At 37.6% G+C, this 26,176-nt stretch overlaps 1 protein-coding gene across 2 annotated transcripts in view; it reads right to left on the reverse strand.

Moving 5' to 3' along the window:
• The window catches only part of LOC105256742, a 234,967-nt gene that overhangs the window by 23,214 nt on the left and 185,577 nt on the right, over nt 1–26,176 (reverse strand). For both annotated transcript variants that reach the window (XM_020029248.2, XM_020029247.2), the window contains 4 exons: nt 13,059–13,126; nt 12,413–12,673; nt 10,600–10,830; nt 6,354–6,594 (listed from right to left, as the gene is read on the reverse strand). In XM_020029248.2, the coding sequence (XP_019884807.1) occupies nt 6,354–6,594; nt 10,600–10,830; nt 12,413–12,673; nt 13,059–13,126 (801 nt within the window). The remainder of the gene's footprint in view (nt 1–6,353; nt 6,595–10,599; nt 10,831–12,412; nt 12,674–13,058; nt 13,127–26,176) is intronic.

Here is a 26,176-nt window from a genome sequence, read left to right on the forward strand (position 1 = left end):
AAATCTGGTATTAATTGTATAAAAAAGTTTTTATAACTTATTCAGAAAATTAAAAAATTTCAAACTTGGAAACAAAGAAACATGTATCATAGACTATATATTGTGTCGATTTTAGAATAAACTGTAATAAAAATATGTAAAGCCTTCCGCAAGGAACTGGCGCGAAGTTTACAGCGGAAAGAATGTATCTACCTCTCCAGAAAGTATTCTCCAAATATATAGATACGGAATTGAATTATACGGTAAGAGCCCGGTGTATATAAAGGACGCGTCTCCCTTCCCGCGCGATGATGTATCGCCAGAAATAAGACGGTAAATTTGACGTGCCCGGCGTCTCGGGCTGCTTTATAGATGCCGACGTGCCAACGGACGGAACCGCCGAGGAAAGTCACGATAATGTACGTAACAATGTCGAAAGTCGAAGCGGGGGATCGTAGAAATAGAATCCCCGGGTCGTTCCACGTCGTGAAATCCACCACTGCCGCCATCGCCGTCGCCGGGCGCGGCCAAAGCGAGTGCGAGGAAGTTTTATGCAGTACACGAAGAGGTATCCGGCTCGATATACAACCACGATAAGCAGGTTTTTCCGATAAGAACATCTCGCTCTCCTGTTGCACTGACGCGAAAGTAGCGATCGAGACTTAGCTTTCTTGAAATAGCTTCTGGGGAAGTTGAGCACGTTAGCAGATATAGAAGATCAACATCGTCTTTTTGGACGCGACGTATAAAAAGTGCCACGATTAAGAGATTTTGAATCTTTCGTTTTGATATCGTGATCTAATTTCGCATGCATTAAATCATATAAATTAAAAAAATTTAAATTTAATCGATCTGTAAACCGCGGATGAGATCTGGTTATAAATCGATAAAAAAATAATTACAAGAAGGATTAAAAGAGGAAGATTAAGAGGAAGAACAGACGTGACAATTTCATTATCATGACAACGCTAAACGTACATTTGATGATGATAATAAACGCATTGAAGCTATATATATTTTTAAATTATGTATATATTTCCAAGTCTATTTTCCGTTCAACATGGCCGAGTGTCATCCGATTATTTATATAAGGATACTCTTTCGGAAAATTAATAACACGCCATTTCGCGGATTAATAATAACAATCATAAATATGATACGAGCGCGACGGTGACCCGATTAGATATCGATCGACGAGAATAATTAAAGTCCCGAATATTTTGACGGCACTAATAATAATGAATAATAATAATAAGAAAGAGAAAATTAATATTCAATCCTTTGTTAAATATCTATGGGAATGGGGAAGAGGAGAATGGAACGTAATTTTACATAAATTATGAGATTAAGTGGAGATTTAGTTTAAATTATCTGACGGCGCGCGACTCGATTGGGCAATAAATATCGCGAACTCCGTTCGAGACAGGTCGGAACAGAAACGACAGACGAGTCTCCGTAAGACGTAGCTTTCGAACACAGAGTGGAATAGCGGAGAGAAAAAAAAGATATGAATTTACAATGATTTATCAGAGTTGGTATCGCGTCCCCTATCGTTATATACACGAGACTTTCGTGATAGGAAGCCATTTTTCACGATGTCCACGAAGAATACTTATGGCTGACATTTTAATCGATCTGTAAACCGCGAATAACATCTGGTTATAAATCGACAAGAAAATAATTACAAGAAGAATTAAAAGAGGAAGAAGAACAGACGTGACAATTTCATTTATCATGACAACGCTAAACATTTCATAATCGCAAATAATCTACTTTGGAAATTAATAAAAGATCAACATGTTTTGCAGAAATCCACTGTCATTAATTTTTCTCGTAATTAAGTATTTTTGAATTTAATAGATGCACATGTATAATTGTATATATGTGAAATATAAAATCATTATCGGAATGCGCGTCATATTCAAGCTCGTCAAGCTCGTTATTTCTCAAAAAGGGAAAATATGCGAACGTAATAAAAAAAAATACTGATAATTCAAATCTCTTTTCAATTTAAACTCCCAAATTCTATTCTATTTTCCGTAATTCCGGTCATATGTGTATTCAAAATATTTGTTTTTTTTCAACTATACACAATCCTATACTCTTTTACAGAATAGTGATTCGTTGTAGAAACGACTCGTTATTTCGCGTGTCCCGGGTGCATCGTTGCGATCAATGCAAACGCTCTGCTCGAGATGCACATAAATCGTTACCAGTACATGTAAACATACAGACAGATATAACTTGCCCGCGCACAAGTGAAAGTATATCTGCATATACGATATAGTTTCTCGCTGAATCGGAACTACTTGAAATTATCCGAACAAATGCTTTGTAAAATCCACACGTGAACATTTTGACACAGTTTTATTCTGTCAAAAGGATAGATACAAAAAAAAAATGGAAATAAATAGTACCTGAGAATGGCTGTGTTTGATTCTCTATTTATACAATATTTTATTTGTTTATCTTATATATAATTCAGTACAAAAATTGAATTTTATTTTACAATTAAAAGAAATGTCAAACTGCTCAAGATATCGAAACGAAATATCAATCAACAGCTGTTTCATAATTTCAAGATTGTAACAGACATTTTGAATTCGTCTTAATTTCCGTGATTCTCTTTCACTTTCGCTGCGATTTCGAGTCGGTTCCAAGGAAAGATTCGTGCCCGCTCCCTTCCCGGTTATCTATGCAATTCCAGGGTGGTCGCGATAAGTGCTCTCAGATTTACAGTTTAATGCACGATCGTCTTGCCCCGCGCTCGCGTTTACTCCTCCACTCGCTTCTAATTACTTCGGGTCGAGGCTTTGGCCTTAATTGAAATACCGAGTCCTTGCTAACGTTCCCCGTTCGGCCGAGAGCTGTCATGGTGTCAGACGTCGGTGTGAAGTATCGGCGCAAAATATTCAATCTTGTAGCAGTCAGCGCGATTACCGCTCTCAAGAGTTTCATTCTTCAAACTGACGTTCTTGCAAAGGTTACATCAAAATAAGAAAAGCAAAATCTCCGAGCACTTTAGTAAAATTCTCTTACACCGTTTCGCTGACTATACTTTTGACATTCAAGGTATTATGTCGTTAATTGTAAGTTTTGTGTATCCTTGTTAAGATAATAAAATGATAGTTTTTCAAATTAGATACATCATTATATCGATATTTTTCTTATGCAATTATTAAGAATTATAATTTTACTATTTTGTGTCAGAGAAATGAGAATTATCAATGACATATATTGTCACATTATAAATAATCAATCTTCGATGACGAGCCGCTTTTCTTTACGTTCCTCTTTCCGCAATCGTCACGAAAATATGAATTCGCGAAATCTGTGCTTGCCTGATATAAAAGAATATCCCTGCCTCCTTCGACCCCCCGTCTTCGCTGCAGCCTCCCTCTTCATCTTCTCGTCGCGCATAGCAGGGAAATGCGGGACCCGGACAGAGTTTCTCATAAAGTCGCGAGCTGGCGCGTAATCGCGGGTATATTAAAGCGCGTAGGGAAGAGCAGCGTGGGGAAGATTTCGCGAAATAAGGAGAATTCTGTCGGTGAACACTTACATACCGTATAAGTACGGTAGAAGCAGGCGTCAAACGAAAATTCGCGAGCAACTCGAAAATGACATTCTGTCCAAATTTTGCAAAATTTCAATGTTAAACGTAATCTCTATAAAATTAATCTCGATAATTTATTAATAGTAATTCATTTATTTTGTCCTGTAATAATTTGAAACCGTTCGTTATTTATCATCCCATGAAAAATGTATACATCCTCGTTAGTTTCGCCCATCAAATAATGAAAAATTTATATGCTCATATTCATCACATTTTTATTACCATAATATTATACCCGAGCGGCGTAATGTCTGCGGCACTTTTGCACTTACGTGAATATATGCGATATAAGCTCGGCTGATTGTTCCGTGCAAGGCACAGAAATAGCGATCGATGGATGGGAAGATTGTAGGTTATTTCCCTGGCATAATGTCAGCAGTCGTGTCATGCGCTTATTTCTTTGTCCGACATCATTTAGACATTTTGATTATGACATAGGTGCTTGTATCAGTGCGATATCGCTACGTTCGTAGAAACGATTAACTGTAATTATTGTTCATCACTCGACATCGATTTCAAGAATTTCTGTCGTTGGCGAAAAGAAATAAAAAATATTGATGAGGTCGACATCGCCGATTCATTATATCGTCACTTCAATTTTTGCAAACTGAATCGCGGACGAGAAAAATGCGTAAGAGGTTTCTTCGCGCATGTCGAGAAATGTCGGAATCAACGTTTGTCTTCTTCCGCGAATAATGGAAGCGTACGGTTATAGTCGATGAAAGATGACAATGAAGCTATGAAACTCTCTGTATTCTTGTGGAAACTTAACGACAAAACGTAACAAAACCAAGCCCGAGTTGTTCACGCTAACTGACATTATGAAACAACACTTAATTCGAAAACCGATGCAAGATGAATTTTTAGATGGTGTCGAAAAGGATGTATAAATCTAGAAGAGAGAATTTTACATTTTTTTTCTTCGTGCGCTTTAAAATCTCGCGACTTCGTAGAATAGTAAACGCTTAACATCAGTGTCCTCCGTCCTTCGCAATAATTATTCGCCGCGTATCAGGCTGAAAGAATTTTAAAGAGGATAATAAAAACCTCTTGGAACGAAGAACGTCGACCGCGAGAAATAAGATGTAAGTCAGCCGGGAGAAATGGCACGTCGCTTTTTATTGTTGGCATTTGTCGGTATGCGACGTAAAAAAATAAATCTTCTCGAGATGAAAAAAGAAATGTAAGATTTTTGAGAATGCTTACCAAGAAGACGACAATCGCGTGTGATAAATTTCATAAATTGAAATTTTGTTTAACAAGATGTTTGAAATAACGATATCTCATAATTTCCAATTTCAACACACGTTAAATAACTCGGAAGTTAGTCTTCAATTCTTAATCTCATAAGTATAATACTTTAGCATAAACATTGCTTTGATGCTGTTATTTATACATGAGAAACAAGAATTACAAGATATTAAAATGTGAATCGAAATGACCCTATTTGCGAGCCATCCAAGTAGTAAAGCTCTGCGCCCGATCAGACGCAGTTTAATGTCAGAGAAAAGTAATTCTTTCTTCCCTCGCTTCTCTCTTCCACTCCGCGTCATCTTAATATCGTCATATCCAAGTAAAGGAATTCTTCGAGCAGCTGTCGCATCCGTACCGCGACATTATTCTCGGAACCTTCCCAAGTGAGGATATTAATCGCTGAGAAGTTATGCTCGATCGAATTTCTTCAGGATAGATAAATGAAGAGGGCACAGTATGTCTCTCCTTCTGTTGGATATAGTTATATATTTCATCGAATGTACTCTTCGAGTCTGTATTTTATTTTATTTATCTTTACTATAATTTAGATATTCATTGCATCCAACTAACAATTTCAAATTGAACATTGAATGCAATAAATATTCCAAGTAGGCCCAGGAACTCGTCGTCGTTTAAACCTGTCTTCAATTCTGCATAGCCAAGTGTTTATAAAACCTCTCTCTCTCTCTCTATCGTAATCAAGAAAATTCCTTTTTTCAATCGTCCCCGTAGAATCTCACAATGGAAACGAAGTAAGAAATTTATCTTCGCTCGGCAAACAACGGATGTTTGGACACGCTTCACAGCTTTACGGAATGGACGGGCAAAGAGAAAGAGGGAGAGAGAAAAAAAAAAGCAAATCAGCCTTGGCGCGTTTTCTGGGCCGATTCTTCTGTGTTCGCCACGACGAGTAGTAAACACTTTAACGCTGTTCCCGCGGACATGTCCGGCAAACACACGTTCCAATAAGCACTTTTATCCCAGCTTTTAACGATGAATCGTATTCTCGACGGCAGTGGGGCGCGAATAATCCGGGCCTCTTGTACATGTATACGAACGATTAAAAGCGATACGTCACGTCGCGCGAACTCGCCCGCACGAATGCTTTAATGAGAGTACCTATGGACCTATATTGACATTCCAATATATACCGAGAAGAGGTAGAATGCCGGATAGACCAAAGTAGAGGTTCTCCATGTTCATGGATATTTATTTACATGTACACAACTTTGCTCAGGATTATTATATTGCTGTTCTGATAATTATGCTCGTTATTACAAACTGCACACTTATCCCTGATAACGAACGTGTTTCTTTTCTTTGCTTTTCGAATAATATAGAGGTTTCAATAATATATTTTTTTTTAAACTCGCGGAAAACGAAAAAGGGGAGGATAAAATTTATCTAGAATATTTTTCATATTTTTATTTCTGGGAATATATTGGTTTATTATCTCGGTATCTTTTTCCCCCTATATTCATAGATATAATAGGGATAGACTTACCAATCTCGCGTCGCCTTCGCGATGAATTGCTTTTGGTTCTCCTTATCGATTGACATGGAATAATGATGACGATGATCATCAATGGCGACAACTGAATGGCAAACAAGGCGGGTCTCGTTTCGGTCGAGGATCGTGAGGTTGTAAGGCGACGCCAAGAGACGGGACGCCATTCGATCCAAAGCCACCCACGATTTACCGGCCACCACCCAGGACGGATACGTGCAACGCTGCGGTGGCTTTTCTGTAACGTGAAAAGATGGCCGTGGTGAGAGTGGATCTGCGTTTGTCGTCGAAGAGGTTTTCTCTCTGCGACACAAATTTCGCGTTTGTGATATTTTCCCCGGGTTAAAACATCGAGCCGAAATTATTTCTGATTATTCAAGGTATTATCGTAGAGAGATATCTCCTTGAATATCCATCTTCATTTCACAGCTATGCAAATGAAAATTTGAAAGCGCAAAAACAATTACGGTAGGACGGAGGAGAATTGAACGAGTGATGTAATTTAAGCAGAATTCTAGGAATTTTTCTCTTTCATTGGTGCTCGCAATTATTGAAAATATTTTGGCATTTTCAAAGCGCTGAAACACGACAAAACAAAATTGCAAAGTTGATTATCGCCGCAACGCCAACAGTTTAATTCCTGCAATTTTCATCTCCACGTTGCAAATTCGGACGACTGTTAAATTCGAATGTAATTACGTGTCAAGAAATAGCCACGGCTTTATTCTTAGAGCGCTGTGTAACTCCTAACGCAGTTATTTCAAACTCGAAATGCATAATATAACTGCGCGCTCGTTCCCGACTCTTTAAGTTCACGGGGCCCTCGAGCAGATAATCCAGCATAAGTAAACTTTGACCTGTCTTCCTTCTACGTTGTAAACTTCGTTTCTCGGCGTGCTGGCTGTTTCCTGTGCATTATCAGGTTCTAGCACGTTCCGTCAAAGAATTCCAGAGGAAATAAAAATCGAACGGTATTCGACGATTTTCATCTCTCTCACGAATTCTGCGCTAATTGCAATACGCTTTCAATGGCATTATATTCGTAACTAGCGTAATAATTACATGCGAATAACATACATCATACATAAATGTGATGTATATTAACCAACTCATTAGCTTCATTAACACACACGTACGTACCACACATAGACACACGAGTTATGCATTAAAACGCATAGTGCAGTGCATTGTTGCGATAATAATCCGACACTGTTCTCGACATTATTGATTGAAATATTAAAATTACATTGTTCATACGTAAAATAAAAAATCGTAAAAATTATTATAGAAGACGTTGGCCGAAAAGCTTGGTCGGATTGAAGCAAATAATTTGTTATAAACGCGCGTTGGCTCTGTCGCCAGTGAACAGTTATCCCGATGTCAATGGTTGGTTGCTCACAGCTATCAATCACCATGCACCGTGAATTAATGGACCGTTAAAAATGCACGAGCGACAAAGTATGCTGCGTGCACGCCGCATACGCCGCATCCAGCCTGCGTGCAACTAAAAGCTAATCGATAATTCAATCGAGTGTGCGTGCGCTGTTACACTATAGTTGGCCAAAATTGCTACTTATCGTGTACTTCGTCGTCGATGATAAGAAAATGGCATAACGATGGCGATAAAGAAACGGCAGGGACTTTAATTGTTTCATTATGCGACCCGTTTCTTACAATATAACTATTTTCAGCGTAATTTTTTGTGATATATATGTAAAAAAATTAATTTGTATTCGATTAAAATTTCTTTCCTGCCAGAGAAAGAAATTTGTACCTATAATCATTTACATTTGTACTTATAATCATTTACATTTGTACAATTATTCGCCCTTAATAGCAGAATAACTTTTATTTTTGCACCCTTGCTTCTTGCAAACTAACTTTTTGCATCTTTACATAAAACGCAATAGCGAACGAAATTATTTTCATAAAATGCTCGATTATACAGTCGATTTTTGTTTGATAGAACGAATTATCAACAATATGCTAGTACGCCAAATTTCGAATTGTATAAAGAAAGATCTATTTTAATATTCTACTACAATTTTGCAACATGTGGGCACGTAGCATGCAACAAAATGCGTATTAAAATGAGTCACGCTTGCGGCGAAATAGAAGAGGAAATGTATGCTTTGTTCAAAGTAAATTACTCCCATCCCCTTATATTTTTCCTTAGTCAGACCGTACGTAATGCTGTTACGTTACCTCGAAAAGATTGTAATTCTGCAGTATGTCGGCAGCGCTTATTTGAAAACTGCAACCTCAATCTCTAGCGGAAATAGCGAAAATAATATCTCGTAGAGAAAACATTGCTGCAGCAACGATCAAAATAATTGCCATTGCAAATTGTTATGTAAAAAAGGAAGAAAATACTTTGCGCGATTTTTTCATATTGATTTAATTTAATATAATAGTTCATATCAAACTCGAATGTTTTATATAATAAAAGAAAATTTTTCAATTGTTTTATTAATATAAAAAATTTAGTCGCAACATGAAAAACATAAAAATAAGAATATCTTAAAAACAATTCTAATAAAAAAAATTCCCTGATAAAAAAATAATAAAATTAATAATACTGTGGCAGGCAGAAATATATAAGAACATTATAAAAAATTTAGTATTTATTTTTCAATTATATGTATGTATATATTTATTATTTTGCAGTTATGTATATGCATTTACTGTGCAATAATATTCTCGGTTTTTCGCATAATGGTATTTCTTTTGCTACTATGTAAATTTATTCCGGCCTTCTGCTTCTTATGTTCTATACAATATTTCTCGAGATAGTCTCTTAATGCATGGCAGATTTTTAAAGCAACATAGTATAAACTGTAACATGAGTATAAATTGTAATTTCAAACTAATAGTCTTTTATAATTTCTTTTCTTAGCGAAACAGGTTAAAACGCAATTTGATGAATTATCATTGGATATCTTGTTCAATGTTGCGATCATATCACGTTGATGCAATTTTTTAAAAAACTAATTACACAAGTGTAAAAAACAATGCAAGAAAGAATAAAGACACGTGAATATTTATATATCGGCTAGATAAAATTTATTGCGCGTTGGCTGGAACGCGAGTAACGTTCTCTTCATCCATGGGCGGGCACTTTGGTGCGGGAAGCTCGGCGTAGTTTGAGATCCCGGGGTTAATCTGCCTCCTGGAAAGTTTAAATGGAAACGAGGAATCGGGGTAGGGGGTTAACGAAACATCCGCGATGCCGTGCCAAGGGCGTCGCTGAAAAATTTTTAAGCTACTTAACGCTCGAGTTGAATTTGCTCGAGTAGCACAGTCGCGATATTTCGAAATAAGCTTTGTAATTTCTCAATAACACAGATTCATCGACATACGATCAAATGCATATGATAAATGAGAATAAGACAATGAGATAATCATGGAATTCGAAATTTATTTCAATTTAAGCTTGAGAATTTTCATTTCGAGGGAAAATCAACGCGAGTGGACTTAGAAAATCCTCGGTTTAACGAACGTTATTCGATTACGGCGAGAGGTCCTTTCTCAAAATGAATGTGATTCGGTCATATCGATCCTTTCGATGCGTACACTACTCGTCGTTTGACCGGCGATCAAACCAGCGTGCTCGTCTGTTGCCCTCAATTTGGTTAACCATGAATCCTGCTACAAGATCATCCCAATCTGGCAAGGCTATGTGTAGCTATGTGATGCCGTGGAATACCCCAAGTACCTGGCGTTGACCACCAGCCAGGGGGTTATGATAGTATGCCGGACAAGAATCCGATCTGGTGTCCGCAGGCACTCTCATAGTTTACGTGCTCTCGTTCTCAGGGAGCCGACCTCTCGACATGTACGGCAGCTTCGAGTTATACGCGCCGATCCGCCACCTATCGCTATCGATTAATCGCCCTCTTCCCGCAGAATTTCGATCGTTAATTCAATTTTTTTGTATCGCGCTGGCCACCAAAACACGGTCGGCTCGTGCAACGTGCAGAGGAACCCCGATATTTCAGCGAGAGAATGGGAAATTGAAAATTTTTTCAATTCTTCGAGCTTAGAATTTTCCGAAGAGAAAATCGCTTTATGCGAATATACATCAAACAATAAACGGTTATACGTGTTATTAATGTTAAAATAATGCATGATTTTATAACAAATCGTAAAATAAACATTTCTTTAAAAACTTTGACAACTTTTGAAAGAAAACATAAAGAAAAACAACACTTTTGAAAGAAACTTTGTAAGAAAGCAGACTCACTTTGCGTCATTTTGAATGTCCTGGCAGCTTCGGTGACGCTGATCAATCCATTGCAAGCGGCGTCCGAGCTCTGCGCGAGATTCCACGTGTTGTTGGATGGATTTGTGTAAATAAAGCATCTGTAGCTCTCCTCGTCGCTTGTTTTGCGATCGTTACGATCGCTGTTCAAACGCGCGACCATGTAATTCGTGCTACCCTCCCTCCAATGAGCCAGGCACTCTAATTCTACATCTAAAAAAACAAACCGTCACAACTGCAAATTGGCATGTATCCAATAATAACAATTGTTTTTATTCCATCAAAATACACACGGCTGTTGAGACATATGTGGCATACGTTTATAGCTTGGGAAAGCGTAAATTGTAATACGTTAAAGCATCAGCTGGCTGTTATGCGCGGTTAGCGAGAGTGTATCGTCGAAGCGAATGAAATTTCGAGACCGTGATTCTGTTTATACGAGCTTATTAGTAACCAAATCATAAATAGAGGTTTACTACTATTTCCCGGACAAAGCTATCTGCAGAAGTTCTAAACGATATATGAATGTTGATGAAAACGCATTATACCGGGTCGGCGCCGTGTATTCATTTATTCGCAGCCGAGATGGACGATCAGGGCGCGGGCCGATGATAATTGCGCAAAATCGTTTGGACAAGCCCAGCAACAAATGGTAATTGACAAGGCCATTAATCATTCATTCCGCAGCCGCGAGCTTTATTGACCGTTACAGGCCTTGCGCGTCGTGTTAATTAATGTCAAGCCGGATGTTAACGTCACCGCGGAAGCGCCGCGACGTCATAATTCCTTTTTACGTACCGAAACGCGCTGCACTCGGTGTTTTAACGACAATGATGAGTCGACGCTTATGGTGGGACACTTATATCGTGGGTGATTCCGATCGTACGTTGATTTACCGTTCACCGGAATTAGCCTCCGATATTTTTCGCTCGCGACAATCTGCCTCTTTCCGCGAGGATTTTTATTGCGTTATTTCCTTCGATAAATTCACTTTAACGCAATAGAAAGTCGATGTAAAAAATTTAAACTAATTTAAATATTCAAATCCCTCGCGGAAACGCGAAAATGAGAGCAAATTTGACGACAATAAAGTTACGAATTGAAACTTTACATCCACGATATACACACTCCGCAATTTGCATCCATATATCGAGATACTCGCGGCGAGCGCTTTATAATCGTAGATTGCAACGAATTAATTATGGGCCAATAACAAAATGTCACTAGGCAGTGATTGGACTGCCATGTTGCATAATTCATAATTGTTTGGGTATTCATTTGACAAATTGTGAGCGTATGTAAACAGGTGTAAGCACAATTGCCGCGTAAATGGATATTACACAATGCATGTTGGTATAACAATATCATTTTACACATAGTGTTTATTGTACGGTGCCTATCTATTGTGTGATATTTATTGTATGTTGTATTATATTTAAAAAATCCAGTAAAGAAAAGAAAAATGCCCTTCAAAAAGAATTGAACGAATTAATTAATAACGATTAATTTTCATAACAAATTACCTGCATTATGCTGAAAATAATACAAAACAGAGAATAATCCGCGAATTTGAAATTTCCACATATTTCTAACTTATTTTAAATCGTATTTTCCAAATTGTTATTGTTATTAATTATATTTTTTAGAATATTCAAATAATGCATATACTTTTATATTTAAGCATAAATTTGCATATTTTTATTAAAAAAGATGTTGATTCTACCGCTGATATCTAGCTCGTTCGTGTAAAATGAATTTGTCAGCACGATAGTAATGACACGAGGAGAATACTGACCCACGCTTTCGGACGAATGAACGTTGGCGCACGCTTGATAGCGCAGAAGCAGACGCGAGTCCTGCGTGCACGCTTCCGCCCGTGACCGCGGCCAGTTGCATTCGCCCTCACCCTGGCTGTACGTGAACTCCAAGGGACCCTTAATGGGACAGGGCAGCGGCGCTGCATTGGAGCGAAACAGAGAGATCAGAGTGGCGTCACTGGTCAACGTGCTGCATTTGGTAATCAGACTCGGTTCCGATGAAAAGACGGTGCAATAGGCTAGTAAAAACAGCAAAAACGTTACGATTATTCCTTGCGAATATGATGATGAGGATATACGACAAGACATATTTATTAAAGTTATAATATAAGGGAGTAAAACTATCAAGATAAGCTGAATGAAAAATAATGGTGAAAAAAAGACAAAAATACAAAGATAAGAATGAGGTAAAAGTCTTTAGCCTGTTCTATAAAAATTTAATTTTCCTTAAGAACAATTTTAGTAAAGAAAAGATGATAAAATAATGTAAGATGATATTTTACAGAACGTATAAAGAATTATAACGAGATTTAATAAATTTTTACGACATTCTAAGGATTGAAAAGCTAAATATCTTTTAAAAATATGAGCAGACATAGATTTCAAAATGTGACTATATCTTACTTTCTTTGTATTGCAGCACATTGACATGTTGCGCATGCATCACAATACACCGGTAACATCTATACTTCCTGAAACAAAAAAGCGGAAAAAACATTTGTGAATGTTATATGTTACTCTCAACGAGTGCACAGTTTTTCTTGTTTAAAAATTTGTAAGTTATTATATGCGTGCATAATTTTTTTATTTTATTTTTGTGCAAACCTTTTAACGTTCATCCAAAACGTTTCGTTCTCAATATATCATAAACTTTATCTATTCATATGTTAAAAAAAGCAATAATGAAATCTGCGATATATCAATACATATTCTTTTATATTAAATAAATCTATCAACAGCGTTTTCTAAAAGAAGTTTTGCTTTCTAATGTGACAACATATAAAATATAAAAGTATTTTTTTCAAATAATATTTTCTATAATACATACATATAAATATACCAAAAGAAAATCATCATCGTAAAAGCTTAACATGAGAATCATCGATCTGAGCTAACCCTTATATTTTATGATTCTGTTTAACTTAAAAAGAATCCATTTTATAACATTCTTTTCATTTTATAAAAAAAGCCGTTATTTTATTTAACGTAACAACTTTGAATGATTTGTTTCAAAGGCACAAGAATCGTTCGTTCGCTGTAGTTTCTCACCGCGAACTTCATTCACGTTGATTTCCACTCTGGAAAAAGATACAAACCATCTCGCGAGTCGCGGGTCGTCTATTTGAATATCGCATAAATTTACAAACCAAATACCGAAGTAATTTCTGTCGCGCGACGACGACACCCGTGAATTTCGCCATCGCAACGAACGCGACGATTTCGCCGATTATCATCCTTTTCCAAATGTACCGCTAAAGTGGATTAATATCGTTACAATCCGGAATTTTCGCGGTGTACATAGCAGCAGATGCAACCGACGGTGGAGCGGCGATAGTAGCCGGAAACTATATCGGACTGACAGCCAGGAACAAAGGTAAACTTCGACTTAAGCCACCGAGTGGGAAGAAAAGGGATGAAAGGGGTGAAAGAGGGGTGAGACGGGAAATAACGGAGAAGCTGCGAGAGAAGGTAAGTTGCAGACCTGAGCTAAGTAAGCAAGGTGCCAACTAGTAAGGACACAAGACAAGCTCCGAAAGTTTTAAGTAGCTACGCGATACTACTCGTTGGACTCCTCTATCTCTTCCCTTCTTCCCCTTCCCTCTCTTTCTTTTACTTATCCTACTGACGTCATCATTGCACTATGTTTGTCTTTTCGCTCATCTACAGATGCACGCAACGCATTTCCAGCATCTCGTCTCGCCTCGAGCGTCATCAATCTTCGGTGAGGCTCTAGTTTGTTTCGCAACAGTGATTCATCAATAGATCGATCTCGAACTAAATCTGCGGGTAACTTAATAGGTTTTAAGTTGTCGACGCAATCTCCATCAGCGTAATGCTTAATCGTGCAAACTCGCGACGATCGTGATCTACAATCCGAAAGTTGCGAAAATTACTTGCACGTCGACGTGAGTTCGCGTTTTCCAAAATGATTTTGACCCAACATTGATTCTTTCGCAATCGCAATTCACGGTATGATTCACGATAGATACACGACAAAAATTTGGAAACGCAATCGATTCGCAATTAAATGCAAAACATTTTTGTTTGATCGTTTCTGTCAATAAAGGGATCCCTCCTGCTTGAATCGTTGCCTTAAAATCTCGTAGGAAAGAGAATTTCTTATGACTTTCGCAAATTTTTCTTGCGCGATAATTGACCTTTCCATGTTCCTCTTAATTATAAATTTCTTTTCCATCTTATTCTTTTCCGCTTTGAAATTGCGTATAATATAAATCGTCGTTACTTTCTCTCCAAATAAATTCAAATGTGTTCAAACGCGTTGTTTCATCTGGGCGTGAGTTTCTCTCTTTGACGAGTTATTTTCACAACAGTGATCTCTTATTTTGATATATGTAGCCATAGATTTATTCGATTTTCAAGCGTTCGTAGGTGCTCGCATTTAAAATTGTATTTTAAATTTCATTTCCTCTTTCTCTCAAAATTTTAATTTAGTGTCATATGAAGTTATATAAATATTAAAAATTTGTAATAAATAACAGACTTCTTTAAATATATTTACAAATCATGTATTAATGACGAAATTTGCGTATTTTATGTTTGCCATAAATCGTCTTGATTTCTCCCCTCGACCAATCATGCGTTCGCATTTTGCCAGATGCGTATTTACTTAACCGAATGGTTTTACGTTAAGTCAAGTATTCGCATTTTAACGAGAGAACCGCTGTTAAAGTCACCCTTCGTCGATCCTCAACAATTCTGACGCTTCATCGCTCTCGATGAACTTTGCACTAATAACGCGAGACGAGGTGGTGATCGTTTCTCGTTCGTCCGTCATTTCTCGCCTTTACGTCTTTGCAGAAGTCTCCGAAGATATGTCTGTATAAATCTATCACGCCAATTTCATTACACGAGAGTTATTAATAATCACGAGTTATTAATGCGAGAATCACTTCTGTGAAATATAAACAGCGAAATCCAAATGTGTTATCGATCAAATGTAATATAATCGTACATATCACATGATTCGCAAATAAGAGAATTTTGGTCAAAGCTTAATAATTCGTTTCCCCCTCTGCTCACCATTATCCTGCGTTGCATATTGCAACGAAATATATTCTGTGTAATATACATATTAATTTTTAAACGTGGATTTTTTTTTTACATTTTAACGTTTCTACGTTTCTCCGTAATCCGCTTGTCGAATCGTGTTTCGTTTGTATTTTAATCCGATCGTTATTCCTTGCATCTGGTGACGAACATTTCATTCAGAATGCAAATTCGTAATCTTCTGTTTTCACACGTTGACATGTTGTATAAATACCTATACTGTATAATCCATGTTCTATTTGGTTTCGCTTACAGCGGATTATTGTGAACCGCTAGTATTACAAGATAACTATGATTTTTTTTTATATCTTGTTATTTTATGAAGATGAAAACTCGACGTAAAGTTGTAGAAACGCGTGGAATTTTTCGAATGCACTTCTTCTCGAGTGAAAACGGAAAAGAGATATCGGATAAGAGAGTGACAAATGTGATTTGAAGCAAAAAACGAAGGAGGAGAAACGGAGTATCCTATAATGCATCATAATTACGCAAAAAAGGACGCGATAGAGATATCGCGAGGCGTTTCATCAAAGGAACGGTATCGAGATCCAAATTGCCGATCACAGGGCAATGATACTGTTTGCATTGTCTAATAGCTGGATAGCGTGCGAAGGACGCGAGTTACCCCACAGTTTTACCCTTTCGCGCCCTCTCTGTCTGCCACGGACGGCGTCTGACACCGTCTCGCTCGTCTAAACCCGTTCCCCAGGACATGGTTTATTGATTTCTCTAGTGCGTAAATACATGGCACATACGGCACTCCGCTAACGACGCCCATGAGAGAGCGTCGCGACGCCGGTGGACCGCGCGGTCGAAAGTGACGTTTTCATAAATTATCGTTCGGTCGCGACACCCCTTACCCCCTCCCTTCCCGTCGAGTGTGCGGCCAACTTTTTGACCACGGTGTGTGTGTTACGATCATTATACGCAAATTGTCCGCAGAAGCGGAAAACCAAACCGCAAACGAACCCTGGGAACGTGAGAATTTGTTTGCGAATGGACTAAAATCAATGCACGATTTTGAAAATTAGGTGTCCAACGTCGCGAAATTAAATGCCTTTAAATTCGCTTCAATTCGCGTCGATCTTTTTCGTCTGTAATTATGTAAATGTTAATCGATTATAAATCAAATATAAATTATTTTCCGTACTTTTGTACTTCTTCTTTTTACTGGCTATGCGATCTCTTTTCGCAAATACACGACTCGTGAAACTAGAAATGGATTCACGATTTTATGAAATTATATTCGATCGTATTTTAAAATGAGATAAAGTTAGTAACACGAGGACAATAGGAATATGAAGTGGAACATTAGACTTGTATTCATAGTACATAAACACGAAGAAAATTCTTGTACTAAAACACTATACACAGCGGCGAAAATGAACCGTACGCGAGAAACAAAAGCAATCTGTTCATACATTATCGCCTCGCAGTATCTGCAATGAGATCTTTTAAATGGGTTACACCAGCGTTAACTGGATACCGTGTAATTTTCACGCAATACATTACATAGCGATTATATAATATCTCTCATCCTTGCGCTAGTAATTTTCATCGTCGCATCGACAATACGCTTCAACGATGACTACGGTTCGATGAACGTGATTAAATCTGCTTATTGTAAACATAATTTGATCGCATTTACTTACGTTATGTAGTATAATTAAACTACACATCCCTTTTCTCTCTGCAAATTCAATATTCGGGGCATAATTCGTTAAATTACGCGATTATGCTTGTTTTTTCAAAATGTTTAATCTGTCGGAGACTAATATTTTCTATAGCATCTAAAAAATACACAAGAAAGCCGCAACGCTCGCAATTTAACATTGACAGGTATTAGTGTATTGAGGTTAAAGCGCGATTTCGCGCTTCAACAAATCTTTCGCGAATAGTCGTATTTCTGTCAGATCCAACAAGCACGTTCACACGCGAAAACAACATTGTTTTGAACAATCACGCGCGCGGGTGTACGCAAATTTATTGTGGGAGGCGGATTACGAACATCGACGAAGTGACCTGGTTTACTATACATCGCTTTACTATGCACGACTTAAATGCCTATACGTGCATACACAAAACACGCATACATATTCTGTTCGGAGTGAGCCAAAGCCTACGAGCTTAAACTTAGGTACCAACCAATCACAACCGCCGAACTGACATAAAGCCAAGGCTTTGAGCCTAAATTAAATTTTAAGCGAGAACGCAGTATCGGGCTATCTATCCTGATAATGGCGCAAATATATATACATTTTTCGAGTAACGCAAGACATGTACGCTTTCATAAATTAAATGATCATATTATATAATAACGAGAAAATTGATCTCGAAACCTATTAATAATAAGAGCACGATATGATTCCATCTCTTATATTTCATTTATTATATTATAAAATAGATAATTTTTGCTTATTAAATATATGTAACATTATACATCGATAATAGGATCGTGAAGACAATCGGTCAAATTTTATGGGACAGCATTAAGCCTTGACTTTTCTCCTCGCGATTGAAGCGCAAACTTGCGCGAAGAAATAATGAAGTAACAAAATCACGAATCTACGACTTGCACGGTTACGACTTTGTCGCGCCGTTTCCTGCCGAGAAAAGCGGAAACTTTTTCACGAGAGCTTACGACATTACGACGAAAAAGTTTTAGCATCTACGAGGAGTTCTGAGACAGAATGTGGATCACGTCGATCAAAGGCGCACAATGAAGGATACTCTCGACACGGATGAATGGTGGAGAACCACCTTCGGAAATTGGCGCACTTATTTCCGGAAACGCAGTATTTATTCCGGTATTTTACTATAATGTCCGCGATCGTTTTGAAAGTTCATGCGATATGTAGGATGAGAATACATGAATTTCAAAATTTTACGCTGTTTAAACAGAATAACCCGACTGATAAATTTCGAGAATTGTAATAGTGACTCAACATAGCGTAACCTAGCTGATAAAACATTACTTTGTAGCCTGCAGCATTAGAGAAATGTTTAAATATGCATGACGCTAATTCGGTTAAAATTAAGCATCCTACGCGAACGTAATGAAAATCGTGAGCGACTATATCTCGCATGCATTATGTAATTCTTTCCAAAATTTTTATTCAATAGAAGGGACGTGGCTGGTCCGGTAATCATAATGATGCGGAAATTTTTGTTTAGGAAAGGGTTGTGTGGCTTTTGTGTCAGCGCACTTGAGTTTGAAATCACGCGCATGTTGTTGAGTTCTCTCGAGAGAGCTCTCTTAACGCGACAAAACAAAATTCGCGTTTTCAGTCCCATATATTATCTGGTGTGTTTGCTAAAACGTGAATTTTTATTCCTGCACGGACAGGATTAAAAAAGGAGCTTCCCGCTTTCTTGTTTCCGCCGTAAATTATGTAATTGTATACCTCGACGTTTCCGCGTCTGCGAGTCGCAATTTTTTGATGCAGGAAGGAACTATAACTTTTTAAAACAGGTAGAAACGATTACGTGAGCAATACATTTTTGCACGACTATGATATGACCGCCATTTATTAAAATGCTGCCAGACAAATCCGGCATACATATAACTCTCGCAGACTCTCGCGTTTTTCGCTAAAACATAAATTTTCGCATAGTATACTCGTTTTTTCACCGAACAAATGAAAGCTCGCCGAACGTAAAGAACGAGTGATCTGTTGGCCACTGGTCGGACATTCTCATCTTGTATAGGTGATGCGAAAATTTTTGAAAGACTCACAATCCGAGCTTGATACTCGTTAACAGATACATACACGTGCTCCTACTCGTGTTAAATGTCAATATAAATTTATATCGCCTGATCTTCGTAGAGAATAATTTTTATAGACTTATAGATTAATAAGATTTGAATTTTCGTACACATTTCTTACCATCACTTTTTGCTAATTTGAAAAAAAGTAGAAGGGAATTTATTATTAAACGTAATGCAATTTGAGATTTTATCAAAATAATTCTTATAATCGAACCGCGTGACCCTTTTAATTCTCTCAACAGAAAGATGTGAAATTTGAAAATATCGACAGTATACAGTAAAAAATTGTGCGTCCATATGTTAAAATTTTCTTGTGTTATTACGTTTTGATTAGTACTTTAATATAAAATTAACATACAACTTATATGTTATTATTTTTATAACGTTTTCATGTTTTACATTTATGTCAACTTCATAACTTAACACTTTGTACATGTCTCTTAGAAATGGAATATTATTTTGAGTATTTTTAACATAATTATTTTAAACAATAGACATGTCTCAAAGTCAGTTTAATATTTTAAGAAAAGTGAATCTTCAAATAATATTAAACTTTAACATACAAAAATAATCAAATTTACTAAAATCAAATGTTTCTATTACAAATAATTTAAGTTAAAATAATTACTATTAATGTCCTCAATATTTTTCACGAGTTATTGTAACAATTTTTTCACGTAATTTTTAATTAATTTGTGTTATTTTTACATTACACTTAAAGTCACAATAACAAAAATAGAATATGTAAAGTATTGAGTCAATTATTTAAGATTTTTAGTTTGTCAATAAGTAACATACGACGAATGAGTTATTTTATCTTAAAATTTAGAGTGGACATGCTTTCTGGGACATGCGAAAAATGTTATAATTAACATTTTATTTTTTTACTGGTACGTAGTCTAGGTCGGTTATTATTGATCAAATACCCGGCGACCTCGTTCGCAAGATCTCTCTAAATTCTAAATCATGAGGCATCGGACTCGAAATCGAATGTCGCTACGCGCGTTTGCGGCGGCCGCGTTTCCGGTGTGTATACGCGCAATTCCACTCCACAGTTCGCGGATAAAATGGAGCGGCCAGAAAAAAAATACAGAGAGGAAGAGAAAAACAGAGAAACAATGAGAGAGGGAGGAAGACAGCGAGAGGGGTTTAGTATCACGGTTGTGTCGTGCGGGAACAATTTGGAAACCCGATATCTCAGCCGCGGACGCGCGGTTGTAACGTCGAAAACCTATTACGTTACAAAGCCGCGTCGTATGCGAAACCGAAATAATTCGGGCGCGAGTCAATGCTACGGCTGGTTGACTGTATTTTCGCGCACCGCGTTCGCCAACTACCGATTTCGAGTACCACCGATCGATTGATGAAATTCCTATTGATATTCCGCAGACGAAGAGCTTGCAACGGATGTGTTGTAACGGTCCTCGCGAGAAACTTCATTGTCTGGCGTTTTGTAACGTCCATCGATCGGTTCTTCTTTGCCACATTCACATTTGTATTTGCCTTTCTTTTAGATTTTTGCTAAAAATATAAAGGTCATTCAAGACAGAAATATTGACCCATAAACGTCAAGATCGAATTATTTAATTGAGAATAATGGTTATCATAAATAGAGATTTTTTATTATTACTGTTTCTGCGGTGTCGTTCATCATTCATTTTATATAGAAAGATTTATATGATAAAATCATATATTCTCTATATGAATGCTATTCTTATATTTTTTCGCAATCTGATATGAATTGTTAGAAAGTATAAAAATAACATTTGAAACGTCACACTGAAAAAATTGTATTTTCAACTTAAGAATATGCCACTTATCTTTAGAATATATACTTAAATAGGCGCAAAGAGGAGATCCTCTATTTTAGTATATATTCTAAAGGTAAGTGGCATATTCTTAAGTTGTGAATACAATTTTTTCAGTGCAAGTATCCAAAATTCATCCTCTTTTCTCGCTTCCTATTTTTGTTTAATTTGATGGCAAGCGGAAAATATCACCTGGGGTTGAGAGTTAATTAGAAAATGATTCGTTGAAATTCAGCAGAGAGAAATAAGCGAATGGCATAATATCGAGTAATACGGTTAGTTTTTTTAAGGAAAGAATCGTTCTCATTTCTTTTTAATAGAAACTGTTAAAAATATCAATCAATCGTGTAATTTTGAAAAAATAGTATTCTCTTTATTTATTATTTCTCTTACTACATCTTGAGAAAATTTGTATCAGTTAACGTTTTGTAAAATTTACGATTCGAATAAATATTTATTGTTTTACGCATTCGAGAGAGACCGTGGCTCTTCAGGATACTTTACAGAGAGCACAAAAGCGCGAGCACACGGCATGCGCTCGAGATGGAAGGGGACTAGGAAAGAGAAAGAGACTGGAAATCCGAGGATGTTACACCAGCCGCAAGCATCGGCGTAACGTCGAAAACCTATCATGTTACAAAGGCAGGGCGTACATGGAATCGAAATAATTCACATAGTTTTGTTTTGGCGAGTACGCAAATATGCAATACGGCTCCGATCCGACGTTCCCATACGACCGCGAAAGGGGAGAGATATGGGAAGCGATACGGGGTGATGGAGAGAGAAATTTGTTATCCTAAAGCAAGCTTCGTGAAAACAAAAACGAATCCAATTTTGAAATACGCGAGACATAGAGAGGTACGAATTATTGCGCGGTGCACTTATAGCATGATTTTCTTGAAACGCAAAATGCTTGTAAAATAAACGGCTTAAATGTAACACGCATATGTAAATGTAACGGCGAAAGATTCGTAGGAAAACAACTCGATGATGAGAAGAAAAAAGATTTGCAACGATAAACGGCTGCATTTTCAGCACTCGCGCGGAAAAATACGTTTTGCGCGGTAAAATCGCCCACGCTCGTGGCGCGAACATTACATAAATAATCCGGCGTATCGCATTTACGTACCTATGCAAATCCGAAAACGCGGATTCTTCTTTGGCGAGTTGTTACCAGTCGTTATAAAGTTTGCAGCTAGAAAAAGGAACCTATTAACGAGGTCGAGCTGCACGCGCTCCCGATGGGATCATAATTAAAAAGCTTCCGCTTCCCAACCGGTCCGCCACTCCGTTCGAGGACTAATTTCGCCACGAGTTTTATTATATCCCTCTTTCTCTCTTTCTCTTTCCATCCTGGTGCAACTCATTATGGACCTTATGCCTACACACGTATAAATTGCTAAAAAGTTCCGCTCGGAAGAAGCGCGAGATGGAGTAACGATGTCGGGCATTAGCGAATGGAAACGCTATTTTTTTGCGACTCGCCAATTGCGTTGTCGCTGTGTTTTTTCTGTGTCTGGCTGCGGCAGATATGTATTTAACTACCATACAAAATTTTCTATGGAGTCTCAAACACCGATATGTAATATGAACGTCATATTGCTGCTGCGTGCAAATAGCTGCGAGAGATATTCCGATATTAATCGGGGCGTGTGTTTTAAAAAGAGCCATCTTTTATTATTCGCGCACATGTCAACCCTTTGTAATAAACCCTGTAACTAATGAGCCTTTCGTCTAATCTTATTCATTACGCAGTTTACCTCGCGTTTTATTGGAAATCTGTCTTTTGACATTCGCAAAGTGTACTTTCCAATTATCAGACAAGTATTATGCATTGAATGAGTATTTATCGTTATTACACAGAAAAAATTGTGCGTCCAGATTATCATGTTTTGATTAGTACTTCAATTAAAATTAACATGCAACCTATATGTTATTATTTTTATAACGTTTTCATGCGTTACATTTATGTCAACTTCATAACTTAACACTTTGTACATGTCTCTTAGAAATGGAATATTATTTTCAGTATTTTTAACATAATCATTTTAAACAATAGACATGTCTCAAAGTCAGTTTAACATTATAAGAAAAGTTAAAGTGAATCTTCAAATAATCTGGAACTTTGACATACAAAACTAATCAAATTTATTAAAATCAAATGTTTCTATTTCAAATAATTTAAGTTAAAATAATTATTATTATATATTAATGTCCTCAACATTTCTTACGAGTTATTGTAATTATATTTCATGTAATTTTCAATTAATCTGTATGTTATTTTTACGTTACACTTAAAATCACAATAACAAAAATAAATATAAAGTAAATGTCAATTATTTACATTAACATTTTTAGTTGATCAATAATTAACATTTTCAGTTTATCAATAAATAACATATGACAAATGAGTTATTTTAACTTAAAATTTAAAGTGGACTTTCTGGGACATGTGAAAAATGTTATAATTAGCATTTTACTATGTAGAAAGCTTCTTACTATGTAGAAAGTGTTATTTAGATTATAATAGATGAGAAGAAGTCCCTCGAAAAGCGTGAACAATTACGTGATGTATGTCAATTAATGCATTATTTACTCCAATTCGACCAACGCGGAAGATGCACATGCAATAGGGAACTCAAGTGCCTCGCGGCATCCTGAGAGACATCCCTAAGGAGCTTTACTCTCGTACTGTATTACCGCAAGATTCAAGACGCGTTCTATGAACCGGGCCGGTGTAAACGTCGTGAGAGACGGTTATCCTATGAGAGGGATAGAATACAGCTTCCTCCGGGGATGACGTCTTCAGATACGACTGGAGATGCGGGTGGAAATTCAAGATTATCATCACACACGAACTGTATTGCGACTCCTCGTGGAAAATATCGTGGAGAAAAGGGTCTTTGAAGCTGAGAAATATTCTGCCCAAAATAATCACGACAGACTCCTTCAAAAGTTACTTCTACAAACGTATGATATAAGATCTATTATATTTGATCTAATAATTGACGATAAATCAGATTTAATTATTAGGCGATATATTTTTTTAATCATGAAAGTCTTCGTGTTTTCAAAGCGACTCGTATGCTATAATGAAACATACTTGCAGCTACGGCCGGCAATTCAAGGATGTCTCATGGTGTATTTCTCGTAAGAGGCTTTATCGATGTTGTTCAAAATGATGTCGATCGACATCGACGTAAATACTATGATAGAGATATAAAGATGTATGAGATGGGCTCGTCCTTATAAAGGAGAAAGATCCCGTGTTTCTCGATTTAAATCCTGCACATCCGACCGATCTTTACGATTTTATGAGCTTATATCTTCGCTGCGAATATTTCGCGCTCGTCTTGTATTTTTATCTTGTATTTTCACAAACAACACAAAGTACGGAATTTATAAAATTAATAAAATTGACCGAATATAAAGCGTAAACTAGAGTAATGAGAAGAATAAAAAACTCTACGATCTTGAATGTCGGGTTCACATACGCTGTGCTAGACTTATCGTAATTCGTTTGCCATGTGCAACAAGCAAACGAAAACGTCGAACCGGAAATACCCGCAAGATCTATTCAAGATCGTAAAGAGAGGATCGTAAGGTTTCCACGCTTTTCTCTTCTTCGCACGCGGTGCAAGACCCATCGTTATTTGCCGCAAGAAAAAGAAAGAACACGGCAAAGCGAGACGAGACGAGACGAGACGAGACGAGACGAGACGAGACGAGACGAGACGAGACGAGCGGCGAGGAAAGCGAAGAAACGTTCGAGACTAATGGAGAAGATTCGAAAGCAGGAAAATAAGCAGCCAGGATGCTCGCGGCAAGATGCTTTTGCATTGAAATGTCCGAAGCTTGGCGTTCACGTTTTCCTCGTATTTCTGCTTTTTCTTGCGAGAGGAAGCTCAGCAAAATGGACACTGAGAGATACGAAGCGGCGTCTACAAAAGGGACGAAAACACCTTTCAACGGCGAAATATTTCGCGCAAGCTGTCGTCCGTTCCTCGTGGATAATTATTGCGAATCGACGCGAATTATTTATCGACGTTAACGGGCGCAAGATCGATAAATCGTCTTGATTTGCGATCGCGTCGGAGAACGCCTGCTTTCTTATAATCGCCATGTTATTTCGATAGTGACGTAAGCTACCTCGCGTTGCATTATGCAGGGAAAACATTAAACAACAAAAAGGAAACGTCCGTAGCGCGGGATAAACCGCGGCGAGAAAATCGGATATTCTCTCTCCTGTCTCGTTTGCCGCGATGCGATGCGTATCGTGGGATTGACGTCTGAGGGATGCGAAAGCTTTGATAAAGGCCGGGAATATCTCTCGACGCTAAATATTCAAGACGCGTGAACGTCGCACAATCGCGCGGCGCGGAATTAATTTCGAAGCTTCTAAATTTGACGTTTTCCCGCCCCGTCGAAGAATCCTCCGTCGACGGACGAAAAGGGAAACCTTGTAGCGTCTGATAAGCCGTAGATGGAAAATTGCGCGGTCCCCATCCGAGCCTCCGAGAGACCGCCGCCATCCCGCTGTGTGTTTTTTCCCCGCAAAAAATCCACCGGTGGTCTGACGTTAACGGATGTAAGAGCTCCGGTGGACGGCGAAATTGTTGGCCGTTTTGTAGAATTAGCTTCATGGCTTTTACTTCCCGTCGGGATATCTCTCGTGCTGTTTTGTTTCCGCCGCGATATTGTATCGCTGCGAAAACAACGATCGTCTATTTTCAGATCGCAAATACACGCGAATTCGCGCAAATACTCGATAAAAAGACGAACGTTTTCCTTCTTAAATTAGTAAAAAAAGAGTACATTAATGTAAATTAAACTCGTAATTACTTCCCGCCGCGGGAGCCTCGAGATTTCGCATAGCG

Source organism: Camponotus floridanus, unplaced genomic scaffold, assembly GCF_003227725.1.
Source record: "Camponotus floridanus strain SB8 unplaced genomic scaffold, Cflo_v7.5 scaffold45, whole genome shotgun sequence".
NCBI classification, from domain to species: Eukaryota; Metazoa; Arthropoda; class Insecta; order Hymenoptera; family Formicidae; genus Camponotus; species Camponotus floridanus.